Here is a 17,990-nt window from a genome sequence, read left to right as displayed (position 1 = left end):
ATAATTGTTTTTTTAAGTTAGTAAGTTAATCACTAACAGTAATTCAGTAGACAGCCATCAGTATCTGCTTTCTGGGCACAACCAGCTGATCAGCCTTGCCCACTGTTAACTTGGCTCATCTGTCATGCAGGTGAACGGGAGGTTGGAACAGAGTCGAAAATGCTGCTGTTGGCACGGGAAGATAAGAAACTTCAGTGCTTGGGACTGCAGAGCAGGCAGCCGGCAAGTGGTTCCTCTCAGACTTTTGAACTCTGGTGCAACCTGGGTCACTCTGATTTTTGAAAGGCTGTTTTGGAAACATTTCTGTTTGCTCCCTGTGTTCACCTTTTGAGGAAGCTGCAGGAGTAAGGAACAGTAAAGTGTAATGATTAAGAACAGAGGTTTTGGGTTAAGGGCAACATTCACATCCTAGCTCCTCCACAATGGCTGTGACATTGAACAGGTTACTTAACTATTCTGAGCCTCAGTTTCCTCGTCACCAAACTGGGCATAGTAGTACTCACCTTCTAGGGTTATGTGATAAGGATTAAATGCTCTACTGCATTGTGAGCTTTGTTTAGTCACTTTCTCTCTGGGCCTTAGTATGCTATATATAAAATGATAAGGTTGTGTAGATTCCCTTCTGTGTCCAAAGTAATGTGAAGAAATTCTGAGTAAAGGACTCATATGTTCAGGGCTTTTGATCAATTAATGGCCAGAATGTCTTTTATGGAAGAATTAGTTTAGTTTTCTTCCTTCAGGCTCTGAGGTTTTGCTGGGCAAGACTGTGCTCTTCATTAAGCTCTGAGTTCCCTGGGATTCAACTTTTAAATTTTCTTTCTAGTTCCTGTCAACATCACCCAACAACTTTAATGATTTGGTTTGGCCACAAGTTTTTTTGTTTTTTTTTTAATGTTTATTTATTTTTGAGAAAAAGAAACAGAGCGGGGGGGGGGGGGGGGAGGGCGGGGCAGAGAGAGAAGCAGTCTCCAGGCTCAGAGCTGTCGGTACAGAGCCTAATGCAGGGCTCAAACTCACGAACCATGAGATCAAGACCTGAGCCAAAGTCAGACACCTAAATGACTGAGCCACCCAGACACCCCCAGGTTTTGTATTTCATTTCTTCTCATTACTTCATTGTGCTAGTGATGTTTCCATTTTCAGAAATGACGTTCCAGGAACATCACTCTTTTTTATCATATTGCTTTTGCAACATCACTCTTTTTTATCATATTGCTTTTGCACTCTGAATTTCCATGTTGACTTTTCCTTCCAATGAGAAATCACAGGTTTTGTTTGCTTGGTTGGGTTTGTTTTTTTCTTTCCTTTTTAGAACATTTGAAGGAGAAATGATCACATTGAACTAATAGTACAGAATACATAAAAATCTGATAATTTCTTTTTTCAGGCACATGGGGAGAATTATAATTTTTTATTTTTTATTTTTATTTTTTAGCATTATTTTTGAGAGAGAAAGAGAGTGAGTGAGTGAGTGAGTGAGTGAGTGAGTGAGCTGGGGAGGGGCAGATAGGGAGAGAGAGAATCTCAAGCAGTCTCCATGCCCAGTGCTGAGCCCAACACGGGGCTCGATCCCTCAACTGTGAGACCATGACCTGAGCCGAAACCAAGAATCGGACACCCAACCAACTGAGCCACCCGCGTGCCCCTGTAATTCTTTAGGTTGCCACTTCATTTAAGCTTGTTTCTTTTCCTACATAGTGTCTCCCTTCAAAAGGTTGTTAGAAGTGACACGAAGCAAAATTTAAATGTGTGAATGTCAAGTGTTTCTCAAATGGAAGGTTCTAATGAAAAGCAGGAGAAGAAGGATTTGGGGTATTGAGGATCCTATGAGTCAATGTATTGAGGGGTAATAGTTTGAAAACTGCCACCTTAGGGTATGGTATTACATAAACTGCTGAAGTACTCAGGGAACCTCAGGTTCCTGAAATCACGAGAGTGGTTCCTCCTCCATTGTTGGTGAATTTAGATCGAGAATGTTAAAAGGGAGAGGAAAGAAAATTTCTCTAAAAATAGGAGAATTTTCTTTTTTGGTGGCTGTTTATTCCTGAAAAAAAATTAAACAGCAGTTTTGGCTCCTGCTTGTTCCCAGGTGTTCCTCTTTGTTGGCTCAGATGCCTTCAACTGCTGCACTTTTCTCTCTGGCTTCTTGTTATTGGCTGGGACACAAGATGGAAACATTTATCAGCTGGACGTGAGGAGTCCGAGGTGAGTCACCACTCATTTGCATGATGCAGGTCTTCTTACAGAGTGGAAATTTTTATTAGCTTTAACATTGATTTAGGATAGCATGGAGATGACTGTTGAATCAAGGGTGTATTTTTCCATTTATAAAGGTTTTCCGGTTTGAGTTGTCTGATTGTTCTTATTATTCCTGGAATCATATTAAAAGGTAATTTGATTCATGCTGTCATGATTGTTCTATTGTAGTGATTACTGTGGAATCTAAGCTTAAATAATGAACTAACATTTCACTTAAATGATTGTGTAGAACTTGTAATTTTAAGGAGCTCAGTATTTTTCTCAGTGGTATTAAATCTGGGTTGGCCTAAGATTGATCATTTTTAGTTCATGCAAGCCAGCTGTGTTTCTTTGTTTAGCTTGGATCATAACCTGTCTGAAACAGGCCTTATTCTGGTCTTACAGATACCCAGAGAAAATCAAGCAACCCCTCTGTCCCAGGATTTAACAGTTTCTCCCAATTTCTGTCCTTTCTTCCTTTCATTTCTTTGTTCAGTTGACATTAAATGAATGGCTTTTGTGGGCACTGAAAAACAGAAATAAAAGATACAGACTCTGCCTTTGAGGCAGTTGGAGTCTGACAGTAAAAATGGGCAGGTAAAAGACTGTTGTGATGCAGGTGTGATCAGTGCTCTACACAGGAATTTGAGAAAGCACCTCTTCTCCAAGGAAATGAGGATTTTATTGGATTTTGTCCAGTAGGAAGTTAACAAATAAAGAAGAAGGGGCCTGCCTTGATAGAATAACATATAGAGCAGGGTGAAGACACGTATGGCACTTTCAGGGATCTCTAAAATATGACAAATATGTATGATACAGACTGGGTAGGAGGGAGGAGTGATGCCAGACAGGAAAGCAGGAGTTTGTTGAGAAAGAACTTGCAAGCTATCCAGAGGAGTTTGGACTTTATTCCAAGAGTAGTGAAGAAATTCCAACGAAGGAGTGATCACCTTATACCTTTTCTCCCATAATTTAAGTTACTTTACTTTTTTACTTGTTTTTGCCCTGTGGAGATAGGGAATCTCTGATTATTAGAAAATCAGCCTTACATATATATTAAATTGATTCTCACCTTTGTCTTTCATTTTAAAGAGTCCTGACATTTTTAATATTTTGCAATTGTCTTAATTCTGTCTATAAGCAAAATAATTAACATGTTGTTAACATTGTTGTCTTAAACTCTTATCAGGGCTCCCCTAAAAACTGGAGTTATTGGTGGTGGCTTAGTTCATTTGGCTCAATGACTTGTTTAGTTAGTGACATATTTAGATTTGCTTCAAGGCAGTTTTGCATGGATGACCTTTAAGGATCTTGCCAAGAAAGAAACTGTGTGAATGTTTAATCTCTGTCCACATTCGTCCTGTTTGCTTTTGTATGGTTAGTACTATATGTTGAATACTGTCAAGTATTGCTTTTGAAGAAAGAAAGTGCAATCGCCCCTTTTTTTGAATCCTAGGGTTCCAGTACAAGTCATCCACAGGTCAGGAGCACCGGTTCTGTCCCTGCTAAGTTTCAGAGATGGATTCATTGCTAGTCAAGGTGGGTCCAGTAGCCAGATGAGAGAGTTTCCTGTAGTTCATTTAAACATGGATTTAGGGGCACTTGGGTGGCTCCCTCAGTTGAATGCCTGACTCTCGATTTTGGCTCAGGTCAAGATATCATCGTTTGTGGGATCCAGCCCCACATTGGGCTCTGCGCTGACAGCACGGAGCCTGCTTGGGATTCTCTCTCTCTCTCTCTCTCTCTCTCTCTCTCTGCCCTTACCCCACTCATGCATACTCTGTCTCTCTCTCTCCCAAAATAAATAAACATTTAAAAATAAATAAATAGGGGCACTTGGGTGACTTGGTCAGTTAAGTGTCCAATTTCGGCTCAGGTCATGATCTCACAGTTTGTGGGTTCAAGCCCCATATCGAACTCTGTGCTAACAGCTCAGAGCCTGGAGCCTGCTTCAGATTCTGTGTCTCCTCTGTCTCTGCCCTTCCCCTGCTCGTGCTCTTTTTGTCTGTGTCTCAAAAATGAATAAACATTAAAAAAATTTTTTTAATAAATAAATATAGGTTTAAATGCCTGGTCTATGGCAGGGTTAGGGGCATGGTCCTCCACAATTCTTTGGCATACTTTGTTTATCATATAGTGTTTATCACTCTACATTATAATTGTCTATATCCCCCTCTAGTCCAGGTTCCTTGAGAGTAATGACTATACCTTATTCATCATAATATAACTCTGTTTTCAGATGACAAAACTAAGGCTAATAAAAGAAAGTTATTAGAATCTCCTGCCAGATTAAACAATTTTTATTATAGAAATTGTCAAACAGATACTAAGGTAGAGGGAATAGAATAATGAACCTGATTATCCAGCTTCAACTATTACCAATTTATGGCTATTCCTGTTTCATCTTGTTTTGCCCATTCCCATACAATCTCCAACCCTTAATATATTTTGAAACATATCACAAACATTGTATTATTTCACCTGTCAATATTTATCTCTAAAAGATAATTCTTTTATTAAAAAGATGATTTATAATAATAACATAAGAAAGGATACAGTCTCCTGTATGCTGTTGGTTGGGATATAGATTGATTAACAAATAACTTAAAATAAAATTGATTAACAGATAGTTTTGGACCGCAGTTTTTCAAATTTTAAAAAGCTTGAAAAGATTAATTAAATCAAAAAAATTTTTTCCCGGGTTCTATACAAAGTCACAGTGTTGCTCAGAAAAACTTCATGCATAAAGGTATTCTTTTACACAATATGCTCTCAACCGTGTAAAATAAAAATTTTCACAGAAAAGATTGGAAAATAACATTAAAATATTAGCAATGATTATCTTTGGTAGATTATGTGTGATTTTTTTTTACTTCTGTTTCATTTTTAAAGTTTTCTTCAATTAGCATGTACTATTTTTATATTAAGTAAAAAAAAAAAATTACCTCATTCAGCAGTTTATAGATCATCTCAAGTCTCATTTGTCCACATTCTTTTGAGAAAATTAAGTTTAAAAATTAGATATGCTTTTATTTTCTTGTTATAACAACTTTGCTCCTTTGCCTAGTTTTATGTGGTCAAATTTATAGATTGAAGAATAATTTGGGAGCACAGATTTTTCTTAAAATATTTGTGTGGGGGCGCCTGGGTGGCTCAGTCGGTTGAGCGGCCGATTTTGGCTCAGGTCACGATCTCGCGGTCCGTGAGTTCGAGCCCCGCGTTGGGCTCTGTGCTGACCGCTCGGAGCCTGGAGCCTGTTTCACATTCTGTGTCTCCCTCTCTCTGACCCTCCCCCATTCGTGCTCTGTCTCTCTCTGTCTCAAAAATAAATAAATGTTAAAAAAATTAAAAAAAAAAATTTGTGTAGACAAATTATCTGTTAAAAAATCCTTGTCCAGGATAAGTTTGTAATCAGACATATAACCCTGCAGTTGTTTGCTCTGTGCCTTTGACAGGTATTGCTAATCAAAGACGGCCCTTTTTCCCACTGAGCTTGCACTTGGCCTTCAAATCCTCTAGCTCAGCATTTTAGGCAACCACTGTAGGTCCTCATATTTGACCCATATAATGAGATCTATTTGCCATTCTCAGTCTTGGGACAATCTTCTTTCGGCTAGTGATGTACAGAAATAAACTAAAATACTGAGTTTAAACTCCTTTGTATGCAGCTTTCTCTTCAGTTATCTGATTTTTTCTTTTGCCTTTTAGGTGATGGAAGCTGTTTCATTGTCCAGCAAGACCTAGACTATCTCATTGAGCTCACTGGGGCTGACTGTGACCCTGTGTACAAGGTACAGGCCTGGGTGATTCTCACCTGGGATCTAAGGCTTGTGAGGGGATTGAATCCAGCTACTTGGTGGGCATTCAGGATGATAAAATACTTAGGGGTGAGATAGAACACAGAAGGAGTTTTGAGTCAGAAGTAGTTTTACATCTGTCATTATTATTATTTAAAGTTCACTCATTTGAGGGGCACCTGGGCGGCTCAGTCGGTTAAGTGTCTGACTTCGGCTAAGGTCATGATCTTGCATTTTGTGAGTTGGAGCCCCATGTCGGGCTCTGTGCTGACAGCTCAGAGCCTGGAGCCTGCTTTGGATTCTGTGTTTCCTCCTCTCTCTGCCCCTCCCATGCTCATGCTCTGTGTCTCTCTGTTTCTCAATAATAAATAAACGTTGAAAAAATTGTTTTTTAAAGAAATAATAAAGTTCACTCATTTGATTAGAGCGGAAAGAGAAAAACAAAAGGGGAAATATCTATTGACCAGACATTCTGCTGGATGTTTGGATGTTTTACGTGTATCATCTTGTTTTGTTGTTATTATTCTTAAAGTATAGGTATTATGATTTCTCTTGTTTTTATACAATTAATACATACCTCTAAAAATTCAAACAGTACAAAATTATACAGACTTAAAAGTCCCTTATAAGAACTTTTTAGTTTCACTCTTCTTTCCAGAAGTAAGTAGCATTAATAGTTCGGCATGTATCTTTCAGACTATTTTCGGACAATCTGCACTTACATCTTGTGTTTATGTATTTATGTAAATAATACAGTTTTATATTTAGTTTGTACATAATTGGGATCATTCTATATGTATTGTTCTATAACTTTTTTTTTTACTTAACATCTTGGAGCTCTTTTCAGATAAATGCATATAGATCCACTTCATTTATTTTTTAATGTTTTATTATTTATTTTTGAGAGAGAAACAGAGCATGAGCAGAATGGGGGCGGAGAGAAAGGGAGACACAGAATCCAAAGCAGGCTCTGGGCTCTGAGCTGTCAGCACAGAGCCCAGTGCGGGGCTCAAACTCATGAAATATAAGATCATGACCTGGGTGGGCTGAAGTTGGACGTTTAGCCAGCTGGGCCTCCCAAGCGCCCCTAGATCTGCTTCATATTTACAAATTTCTATGTAGTGTTCTATATTGTGATTTAACATACCATACAAGTGAGAATAGTGAGATTCAGTGTAGTTGAAAAGTTGCCTTAGGTCCTGTAGCTATGGATTTGCAAATCTGAGATTAAGTTCCCTCCAGAATTCCTGCTATTTCCACTAAATTAGTGGTTCTTAACCTTTGAGTTTCAGGCTTCTTTTTTTTTTTTGAAGGGTGATACATCTTGGATTATAGTTTTCTATTTACAACTGAGATCCCATCTACGAACTATTTTGCTAGTCTGCATGGGTACATTAATCCTAATGAGTTTAGATTTATGATGAGTGGACTCAGTTATACAACAAAAAAGACACACACATTGTTTTAAAAGAGCACATATGTTATGCTCCTCCTATAAGGCCAGTTTTCATTAATAAACACTGGTTTCAAAGCTTAGTCTGATTTTGAAGATGAACCAAGATACACACTGTATGATTCTAAAATCTAGTTTAGCCATTTTGTACAGTTGCTGTTTTATTGGACTACAATATATGTTGTTTTAAAAGGACGCTGGGGGCACCTGGGTGGCTTAGTCAGTTGAACATCTGGCTCTTGATTTTGGCTCAGGTCATGGGATTGAGCCCTGCATCGGGCTTCATGCAGAGTGTGGAGCTTGCTTAAGATTCTCTCTCTCTTCCCCTCTGCCCCTCTCCCACTCACATTCTCTTTCTTTCTAAAAAATAAATAAGGCCCAGGTCCTCCTTTAATTTTCCCATACTGTTCAGCTCACAAATGGTTCTGAAATTAGAACCTTCAGTGTTGTACTTAAAAACTTAGGGATGTGGGGGGCACCTGGGTGGCTCAGACGGTTAAGTGTCTATTTTATTTTATATATTTTGTTATTTTTGAGCGAGAGACCGTGAGTGAGCAAGGGGCAGAGATAGAGGAAGAGAGAGAGAACCCATGAGGGGGCAGAGAGAGAGAGAGAGTGAGAGTGCAGAGCCTGAAGTGGGGCTCCAGCTCACCTGATGCGGGGCTCAGGCTCACAAACCTGAGATCATGACCTGAGCCAAATTTGGATGCTTAACCAACTGAGCCACCCAGGCGCCCCAATCATCCAACTCTTGATTTCAGCTCAGGTCATGATCTCATTGTTTGTGGGATTGAGCCCCACTTGGGGCTCCATGCTGTCAGCTCAGAGTCTGCTTGGGATTCTCTCTCTCCTCTCTCTCTCTGCCCCTCCCCTGCTTACAGGCACGTGTGCCAACATGCTCTCTCTCTCTCAAGATAAACAAATTTTTTAAAACCCTAAAAAAAATTTAAGAACATGGAGAGTCAGATAGAACAAGGGAAAAGAAAGTCATAGGTCGGCATACGAAGAACCAAGCTTCTGTGTCCCAACACCTGTGTTACGTGTGGTTTAACTAAATGAACACAGGAGGCCAACAGCAGTAGACCTGCTTGATTCACCTTCCAAATCCGAAAAATAAGACTAAAAGCTCAGGCTTGCGATTTCTGCTGTGCATAATTCCACCAGTGACGAGGACCTCATAAGCCAGATCTCTACTCCTGCACAATATGATGCGTGCACACAGCCTGCCTAGCAGCTGAATGGCTGGAAGTGCCAGCACTGCCCAGATAACATGCACCATGATTTCTTGCAGCTTTTTCACAACAGGAGCCTCACATCCCTCAGCATGGAGGTTGGAGGAGTGGGCCAACCTGCCGTTATAGCTGCTGGCTGTCTTTTGGTTTATTTGTACCAGTCTCTATTTCTCCAGTATGGTTGGTTGGTTCCATTGTAGGTTTCCACTGAATGCTGTGATCAACCTCACTTTCCACCTTAGCTCTGTAATCGTATCCCGAAACTGCTACAACTGCTATGACAAAAACCAAGAGTAGGATGATGACAGATATGGCAAGTCTGCAGCAGCTTTCCTAGATTGTGGCACAGCAGCCAATCAGCCCAAAAATGAAAAGTCGGGCTCCACAGCTGTGATCACTGCAGCAGGGAAGAGAGGATATACATCTGCAAAGTAGTGGTCAGAGTCATCATAAGTGATGAAGACATGGGCTTCCACATAGCGCAAAATGCCAGCTCCCCCTGAAGATGAGGTTGAGAAACACCAGTCCTGGAGGAGGATGAGGAGCTCCGAAATCTTGGAGGAGATGATGCTGCACTGGCCCATCCGTGGTGCCGGCAGCCTACTGGCACCATGCGCACACCAAGCGAGATGGCAGGGGCAGCCAAGCCTCCCCACTGGGAGCTGCACAGCCTGAGTGGCACTCACCATAGCCCCCAGTACCACTGCACAGCCCCAGCAGTGCCTCACTCCTCCTCAGACACATATTGAGAACTTCTTTGAATATAGTTGTACAAGGTCCAGGGATACCCTGGCCCACCTATGGATCATCTCCTTTCCCAGGTACAGACCCTCTGCCCTCAAATATGTACCACACTAATAGGTTTGCTCTCTACTTGGATAATTCATTTCTCTGTTCTGTAGTCATAAGTACCCTGAACCTTCATCAGCTATTTTTAAAATACCTATCATGGATATAATTCTCCTCTTGTCTTTGGAGTTGGTAGAGCTTCTTAGACTCACTTGTACTAAAGGGGGTCAATGACAGGGCTCTTTATTTTTTAATAAGTTTAAAAAAAATTTTTTTTTTTTAACGTTTATTTATCTTTGAGAGAGACAGAGCACGAGCGTGGAAGGGTCAGAGAGAGGGAGACACAGAATCCGAAGCAGGCCCCAGGCTTTGAGCTGTTAGCACAGAGCCCGACACGGGGCTCAAACTCACGAACTGCGAGATCATGACCCGAGCTGAGGTCGGATGCTCAACCGACTGAGCCACCCAGGTGCCCCAGGGTTCTTTGTTTTTGAAATGGAAGAATCCCAGGCTTCTTCTGAGCTGTGAAATCTTGTGTTCCAGGTAGCTACATGGGAGAAGCAGATCTACACATGCTGTCGAGATGGTCTTGTGCGACGCTATCAGCTCTCTGACCTCTGACTCCTTGGAAAGAGGAGTCCCAGTTAATGAAAAAGATTGGCCTTAGTTGACAAAGAGAATAATCATTAGTCCTTCTCAAGGACCATGGACCTTTATTGTCTTGGACACCCTTGGGAAGTCACAGAAAGTCAGCTACATTGGCCCATGGAATATGGAATATCATTCCATGATAAAACCAACTGTGAACTAAGTAAGAAGCTCACATATGTTCCATATATAAACTCACCCCCAACAACACAGGGCAAGGGTATGGATGCTTACAGTTTGCTCTTAACACCATTTGTGTTAATTGTTTACAGTGACCAGAGGACTAAAGCCTGTTCTCTGAAGGAAATAAAGAGAATGTGTTTGAAGGAGTCTGAATTTGAAAAACTTGGTTAAATATTCTTTCTCCAGTAGAGAGTCATTCAAGTTGATTGAGTACCTGTCTTGGGCACTTCCTGTGGCCATAGAGAAAGACTGCTTGTTAGCAGTAAATATCCTATAAGCAGCAATCTGGGAAAGATTCTTACACAGGTAGGGAAACTGTCTCAGTTTGGGCAGGGATTTTCTGCTACATGTGACTTTCAGTCCTAGGCAAACTGATATGGTTGATCATCCCAAATACAGGTGATAAAAGTTGAATCCTATCATTGTAAAGGCAGTGGCTGTCCAAGTGTGGTCCCTGGAACAGCTGCATCCGTATCATCTGGAAATATGTTAGAAATAGAAATTCCTAAGCCCCGCCTCGGCCCTAAATCAGAAATTCTGTGGGTAGAGCCAGCCAGGTGATTCTGATGCATGCTAAAGTTTGGAACGTAGAGGAAGAGATAGTGAAGGGCACTTTAGGCATAGCTGGAACACGGTGCTCGTAGGATGGTGAGGCTGGTCTTTAGGAGATGAGGCTGCAGAGTTTGACAGGACCCAGATTGAAAGGGCTTGAGTGCCAGGTAAGAAGCTTCAATTTCATTTGGTTCATGAGAAGCCCATGGAAGAGTTTTAAGCAAGGGTATAACATGGTCACCTCTTTTTATTTTTTTCCTAAATATAAAAATGGAGTCATAATGTATATATTCCATGTTTTATTTTCACTTAGAATCTCTGAGTTCTTTTTAACTTAGTACATTTAGACCTTTGTACTTTTTAACACTTTCCAGAGTATGAATACCTTATCATTTACGCTTTAGAAATTAGACACTTGAGCTGGGCAGTGTAGGCTAAGATCTGGATTTATTTAAGGGGAAAAAGCCAATTCCTGGGTGGAATAATAGTATGGCTCACAGCATGTAATCTTTATAACTTCACTATGACATGAAGGTAGTGAGACTCAGATGAATTGATTTGCCAAGAGTCATAGAGAACAGGAACTTGAACATGTTTTATCTTTAAATCCATTTTTTTCTACCTGTTGTGTATGCCTAAATTGTGAAGATAAAATACTGTTATTTGTTGAGTATAATTGGGTATCTACTCTATTTTGGGGACTCTATTTATATATGTAATCCTCATAACACTCTTAAAAAGGAAATGGTATTTTTTTTTTATAGACAAGGAAACTGAGAGTCAAGAAATTAAGTACTGGGGCACCTGGGTGGCTCAGTCAGTTAAGTGTCCAACTTCAGCTCAGGTCATGATCTCACAGTTCTTGAGTTCAAGCCCTGCATTGGGCTCTGTGCTGACAGCTTGAAGCCTGGAGCCTGCTTTGGATTCTTTGTCTCCCTCTCTCTCTCTGCCCCTTCCTCACTCACATTCTGTCTCTCTCTCTCAAAAATAAACAAACATTTAAAGAAAAGAAATAAAGAAAAATTAAGTACCAAACCCTTGTTTTGGACCTTGCTTGGTCTGTCTCCAAAGCCTGTGCTCCTTCTACTATACCACGTGGTCACAAGACCTCTGGGACTAGACCATTTTCATTTAAGGAGTGATTTGTGATAAGGTCAGGTAGACCCAAAGGGACCTATTTCGGAGCTCAGAAACATTGGATCCAAAGAAGTTCAAAGGGAACCTCTAAGAAGTCAGATGAAGAAGACAGGATGAGGGAGGATATGGCTGAGTTCACATAGCAGGTGTGTCTGAGTTCCTGTTCCAAGATTCACTCTTTTCCACTGCCATCACATCCATAAGCCCCTTTTCATAGGTCTCCAGAGTTGATATCCTGGTTGTGATGGATGCAGCGATCCTTGATAGCTGCCCTAAAATCCAGATTCAAACAGAAAGAGCAGAGGCTAGCTCTCAGGTGCCAAAAGCCTTGTCTTCTCTGAATGGAATATCCCCAGTATGCAGCAGACAAAGCTTTTTTTTTTTTCCTTTTGGGTTGAAGAGTGCATTCTGGGTAAGGAAGGATGGACAACCCCCTTCTGCAGCTGTGATGGCCCAGGGAAGCTCCATCTTGTTTCCTGGCTTTCAGATGCCCCCTTGTGACTAATTGTGAGAAGTGCCTCTTTCTGAGATCTGGAAAGCTGTCAGTGGCATCAGCTACTGAGCGTATATTCGGTGCCAGGCACAGTCTTCACAATAGCCTTGCAAAGTAAAGGTTTCTTGTTCTTTTTTCTTTTTTAAAATTTTATTTATTTGGGGCGCCTGGGTGGCTCAGTCAGTCGAGTGTCCGACTTCAGCCAGGTCATGATCTCGCGGTCCGTGAGTTCGAGCCCCACGTCGGGCTCTGGGCTGATGGCTCAGAGCCTGGAGCCTGCTTCCGATTCTGTGTCTCCCTCTCTCTCTGCCCCTCCCCCGTTCATGCTTTGTCTCTCTCTGTCTCAAAAATAAATAAACATTAAAAAAATTTATTTGTTTACTTTGAGACAGAGAGAGAGTGTGCAATCGGGGAAGGACAGAGAGAGGGAGAGAGAGAATCCCAAGCAGGCTCTGCACTGTCCATGCAGAGCCCAGTGCTGGACTTGGTCCCACAAACCATGAAATCATGACCTGAACCGCGATCAAGAGTTGGATGCTTAACCGACTGAGCCACCCAGGTGCCCTGTAAAGGTTTCTTTTTCTTGAACACGTCTCTTTGTGGATACATTTTTTTCTAATTTACTTTTCACTTTGAAGTAATTTCACACCTTCAGAAAAATTGCAAGGATATAGTAACTCTATGTTTAGCATTTTAAGACCGCCACCTGTTTTTCAAGTGGCTGCACCATTTTACATTCTCAGCAGTGGTGTATACAGGTTCTTATTTTCTCCATGTCCTTGCCAACACTGCCAACACTTGGTTTGTCCATCTTTTTTATTATAATCAGCTGGTTAAAATGGTGTCTACCAGGTTTGTCCATGGCAAAGTTAGTATTTTGTGGAGAGCTACTTTGAGACTATAAATATCCTATTCCTCATACAACTTGCATCATTTAGTTTCAGCATTTGTTGATTTCTGTCTGAGCCAGTTATTCCTACTACAATTGCCAAAAGGTGATTTTATAATTTCATCATTCTTTTTCATTTATAATTTGCTTTCTACTATAAGGTAGAGCTTTCCATTCTCCCCCACTTATTTAATTACTAATTCACTCATTCATCATAGATCTATTAGTGTGGACTACACATGGATTCATATTTTATTCTATGGATTATAATCCATTATTACTATGATTTCTTGTGGTGTTTAAATTGTCCCAGCTGAGCCAGTGGTAGCTCCTTCAAGCTGGATCCTATGTCCTTTTGACATGTTTCTATCTTTCTTTTAGCACTTCCTTTTTTTCTGATACTACAAGATATTCAAGCTTCATCTTATACTTCCCCACCCTAGTCCTGGAATCAGTCATTTGTCTAGATGGCTTCAGTTCTTTTTAGTGGAGAATGGATTTGGAAATCAAGTCTGGGCACTATATGGATATTCTTTGTTTTGGGGGTATTATTGCTTCTAGTCCCTACCAGTGGACAGTACATATATATGTCTATATTTCTACATCCAGCATTCTAGATATACACTAAAGTTCATGAGTTCACACTGATGTCTCCCAATTCCAGTCCAACTCCACTGGGATTATTCTAGTCTGCATACATACCTCCTTCCTCCAACAGTGAGAAACTTGGCTCTCATAATCCTCAATATTTCACTTATTTGCTCAATACTTCTGTGAGTAACCAATCTGACAACTACACAAACCACCTCCCCTTTCACTCCAGCCCCTGCACACTTGGTGCCCCTTACATGGAGTCCCCTGCATTCACCTCAGCCAGTCCCAGGCTGAGCAAGGTTCTCACCCAACCCTCTGGGTTTAATTTTTAATAACATCTTTTTTTCTGGTAATAAAAAAGTAAAATATGGCCAATCACATGAAAAGATGCTCAACTTCAGTGGTTAAATAAATGGAGATTAAAATTCACAAGAAAGCTCAGAAATGCAAAAAATAAAAAATAATGCCATATTTTTACTTTACAAAGAGGCAACTGTGGCTAAGAAATCAGTTTAAAGGGGCGCCTGGGTGGCTCAGCTGGTTAAGTGTCTGACTTCAGCTCAGGTCATGATCTCATGGTTCATGAGTTTGAGCCCCGCATCGGGCTCTGTGCTGACAGCTCAGAACCTGGAGCCTGCTTCCCATTCTGTGTCTCCCTCTCTCTCTGCCCCTCCCCTGCTCATACTTTGTTTCTCTTTCTCTCTCTCAAAAATAAATAAAACGTTAAAAAAAAAAAAAGGAATATTCTTTATTGAAGGAATGTTGCCCCTGTGTGCCCCTCTCTGTTTAGTATTCTCTTGCTTTTATTTATTATTTTACTTACTCACTACTATGCATGTACTTGTTAATATTTAACTAGCTCACCAGAAGGAAAAAAATAGCCCTGATAGCATTTGCCAGTTTGTTCAAAGCTGTTACAACCAGCTCCAGCACAGCAATCACTACATGTATTCCTAACAACATATTTATCTTTTCATGTTTTTGAACATTATATAAGTGGCATCATTTATGCAAATGGTATGTATTTGTGTGTGTGGCTTATTTGCACAAAGGCTGTATAGTATTCACTGTTAATGCTGAACATTTGGGTATGCGCATCAACTTTGCAAGGGAATGTCACAGTTTTCTGATGTGGTTATTCTAATTTACACTGACAAAATAGCAGTGTCTGAGAGTTCCTTTTTGTTTTACGTACTCACCAATTCTTGATGTCAAGTTTTTATTTTATTTCAATTTTCTTTTAAATTTCTTCTTTTTTAAATTTTTTTAATGTTTATTTAAACATTAAAACTTGTGAACCGTGAACCTTGAGATCATGACCTGAGCCAAAGTCTGATACTTAACCAACTGAGCCACCCAGGCGCCCCTCAATTTTCTTTTAAGGTACGTGTGTGTGTGTGTGTGTATTTTTATTTCATTTCATTTCATTTCATTTCATTTCATTTCATTTCATTTCATTTCATTTCATTTCATTTCATTTCATTTCGGCTCTATGCCCAACATGGGGCTTGAACTCACAACCCTGAGATCAAGAGTCACATGCTCTACCCACTGAGCCAGCCAGGCACCACTGAGGTCAACTTTTTAAATGTTTGCCAGTATAGATGTGAAATAGCATCTCATTGTGAACTTTAATTTGCATTTTTTGTTTGACCATCTTGTTATAAATGCCTATTTATGCCTTTTGCCTATTTTTCTATTGGGACTTTTTGTGTGTGTGACTTTTCAGGTTTTCTTTTATGTTTCTTTGTTTAAAATATAAAATACAGGGGCATCTGGGTTGCTTAGTTGGTTAAGCTTCTGACTTTGGCTCAGGTTGTGATCTCACAGTTCATGAGTTCTACCCCTGCATCCAGCTCTCTGCTGTCAGCACAGAGCCCTCTTCAGATTCTCTGTCTCCCTCTCCCCCTGCCCCTCTGCCCCCCTCTCTCAAAAATAAATAAACATTTTTTAAAAATTGAAAATAAAAGAAAATATAAAGTACAAATCCCTTTCACTTTGGAACTTGTCTTTTTACCATTTTTCTTAGTAGGGTAGAACCTAGCAATCTTTTCCTTTTTGGTTATGCTTTTTGTGTCTAGTTTAAGAAATATTCTCTGTACGGGTCATAAAGATCTTCACCTATACTTTCTTCTAAGAGTTCATTTCACTCTTAAATCTTTAATCCACCTTTTTTTTTTTTTTTTTTTTTTGGTATATGGTATAAGGTAGTATCATTTTTTTCCTTTTAGATATCCTGCTGTCCCATAACCACTTATTTTACAGTCCTTTTGTTTTCTGCACCAATCTGTATTGATTGCTGTGTTATGTATAAAGTTTTCATATATGCATGGGTTTGTAGCTGGACGATTGTTCCAGTGGTCTTTCCCTAGGCCAGTGACACACTATATCCCTTCCTTTTTTCCTCCTCTAGAGCAGAATTCCCCAATCTTTAAGGGCAGACTGTGAAATGACTTCCTTCCAAGGAGTACAATCCAGAAAGGAGCAAACAAAAGTAACTTTACAGTGGAGAGAAACCTGATTAATACTACCTTAGCAGATGAAGGTCAGCATGATCAGTGATGTCATGTTGATAGTAGGTACCTTTGATATGATGGGATGAGAATGGCACTTCACTTCTGTGGTCTTCCTTTCAGAAGCCCCCAGCCTCAGTCTAATCATAAGAAAAATATCAAATCAGGGCGCCCGGGTGGCTTAGTTAGTTAAGCATACAACTCTTGATTACAGCTCAGGTCATGATCTAATGGTTTGTGGGTTTGATCCCTGCATCGGGCTCCACGCTGACAGTGTGGAGCCTGCTTGGGATTCTCTCTCTCTCTCCCTTTCTCTCTGCCCCTCCCCCACTTGCACTGTCTCTCTCTTTCCCTCTCTCTCAAAATAAATAAGTTTAAAAAAAGAAAAAGAAAAACATCAAACAAATCCCATTAAGAGACTTTGTACAAAATACCTGAGCAGTACTCCTTAAACTATCAAAGTCATCAAAATACAAGAAAAGTTTGAGAAACAGTTTTAGCCAGGAGGAGCCTAAGGAAACATGACAACTAAATGTAACGTGGTATCCTGGGTGGGATCCTGGAACAGAAAAAAAGACATAAGGTTGAAAACTAGGAAATATGAATCAAATATGGATTTTCATTATAAACATTGTAACCAAAAGAAACAACAAAACTAAAAGGCAACCTACTAAATGGGAGAAGATATTTTCAAATGACGTATTTGATAAAGGGACAGTATCTGAAATATATAAAGAATGATACAAGTCAACACCCCCCCCCAAATAATCCAATTAAAATTGGGCAGAAGACATGGACATTTCTCCAAAGAAGACATTCAGATGGCCAACAGACACATGAAGAGATGGTTCAGTGTCATTTATCATCAGGGAAATGCAAATCAAAACTACAATGAGATATCACCTTATATCTGTCAGAATAACTAAAATAAAAAACACAAGAAAACAAGTATTGGCCAGGATGTGGAGGAAAAGGAACCCTTTTGCTCTGTGGTGGGAGTGCAAACTGGTGCAGCCACTGTGGAAAACAGTTTGGAGGTTGCTCAAAAAGTTAAAAATACAACTCCCTTACAATCCCAATTATTGCACTACTGGGTATCTATCAAAAATATACAAAAACACTAATTCAAAAGTATACATGCACCCCTATGTTCATAGCAACTTTATTTACAATAGGCAAATTATGGAAGCAGCCCAAGTGCCCATTGTAAATAAATGGATAAAGAAGAGGTGGCATATATATACAATGGAATATTATTCAGCCATAAAAAGAACAAAATCTTGTCATTTGCAACAACATGGATGGAACTAGAGCATATAATGCTAAGCAAAATAAGTCAAAGACAAATACTGTATGATTTCACTCGTGCGGAATTTAAGAAACAAATGAACAAAGGAAAAAGAGCGACAAACCAAGAAACAGACTTTTTTTTAATGTTTATTTTTGAGATAGAGCCAGCAGGAGGCAGAGAC

General features: G+C 40.0%; 1 protein-coding gene, 1 long non-coding RNA gene, 1 other non-coding gene and 1 pseudogene across 5 annotated transcripts in view; 1 reads left to right on the top strand and 3 right to left on the bottom strand.

Annotated features, from left to right (window-relative positions):
• Positions 1–17,990, top strand: part of PAAF1 (proteasomal ATPase associated factor 1) — a 47,962-nt gene that overhangs the window by 24,692 nt on the left and 5,280 nt on the right. The window contains exons 8-12 of one of the 2 annotated variants that reach the window (XR_006960756.1): positions 131–222; positions 2,090–2,205; positions 3,695–3,777; positions 5,947–6,029; positions 10,053–10,320. Coding sequence is in view for 1 of the 2 variants with exons in the window: in XM_047072565.1 (XP_046928521.1) it covers positions 131–222; positions 2,090–2,205; positions 3,695–3,777; positions 5,947–6,029; positions 10,053–10,130 (452 nt within the window). In the remaining variant the exon portion in view is untranslated. Of the gene's footprint in view, positions 1–130; positions 223–2,089; positions 2,206–3,694; positions 3,778–5,946; positions 6,030–10,052; positions 11,688–17,990 lie in introns of those variants that run through there. The other variant, XM_047072565.1, reaches the window with a different exon arrangement.
• Positions 216–17,990, bottom strand: part of LOC124506496 (uncharacterized) — a 23,530-nt gene continuing 5,755 nt past the window's right edge. Inside the window, exons 1-3 of one of the 2 annotated variants that reach the window (XR_006960758.1) lie at positions 16,953–17,231; positions 16,537–16,658; positions 216–336 (exon numbers count right to left, since the gene is read on the bottom strand). This is a non-coding gene — a long non-coding RNA (uncharacterized LOC124506496). Of the gene's footprint in view, positions 337–16,536; positions 16,659–16,952; positions 17,232–17,990 lie in introns of those variants that run through there. The other variant, XR_006960757.1, reaches the window with a different exon arrangement.
• LOC124506492 (tetraspanin-3-like) lies at positions 8,451–9,773 on the bottom strand (annotated as a pseudogene).
• Positions 15,499–15,571, bottom strand: TRNAK-CUU (transfer RNA lysine (anticodon CUU)). Its single transcript has one exon. It is a non-coding gene; the product is annotated as a tRNA-Lys (tRNA).

The sequence above is a fragment of the Lynx rufus genome, unplaced genomic scaffold, assembly GCF_022079265.1.
Source record: "Lynx rufus isolate CCGP_SWC_20201006 ecotype Redwood Valley unplaced genomic scaffold, mLynRuf1.p SCAF_9, whole genome shotgun sequence".
Lineage (NCBI taxonomy): Eukaryota > Metazoa > Chordata > Mammalia > Carnivora > Felidae > Lynx > Lynx rufus.
The sequence above is the reverse complement of the archived record's forward strand: the minus strand, read 5'-3'. Positions and strand labels throughout refer to the sequence as shown.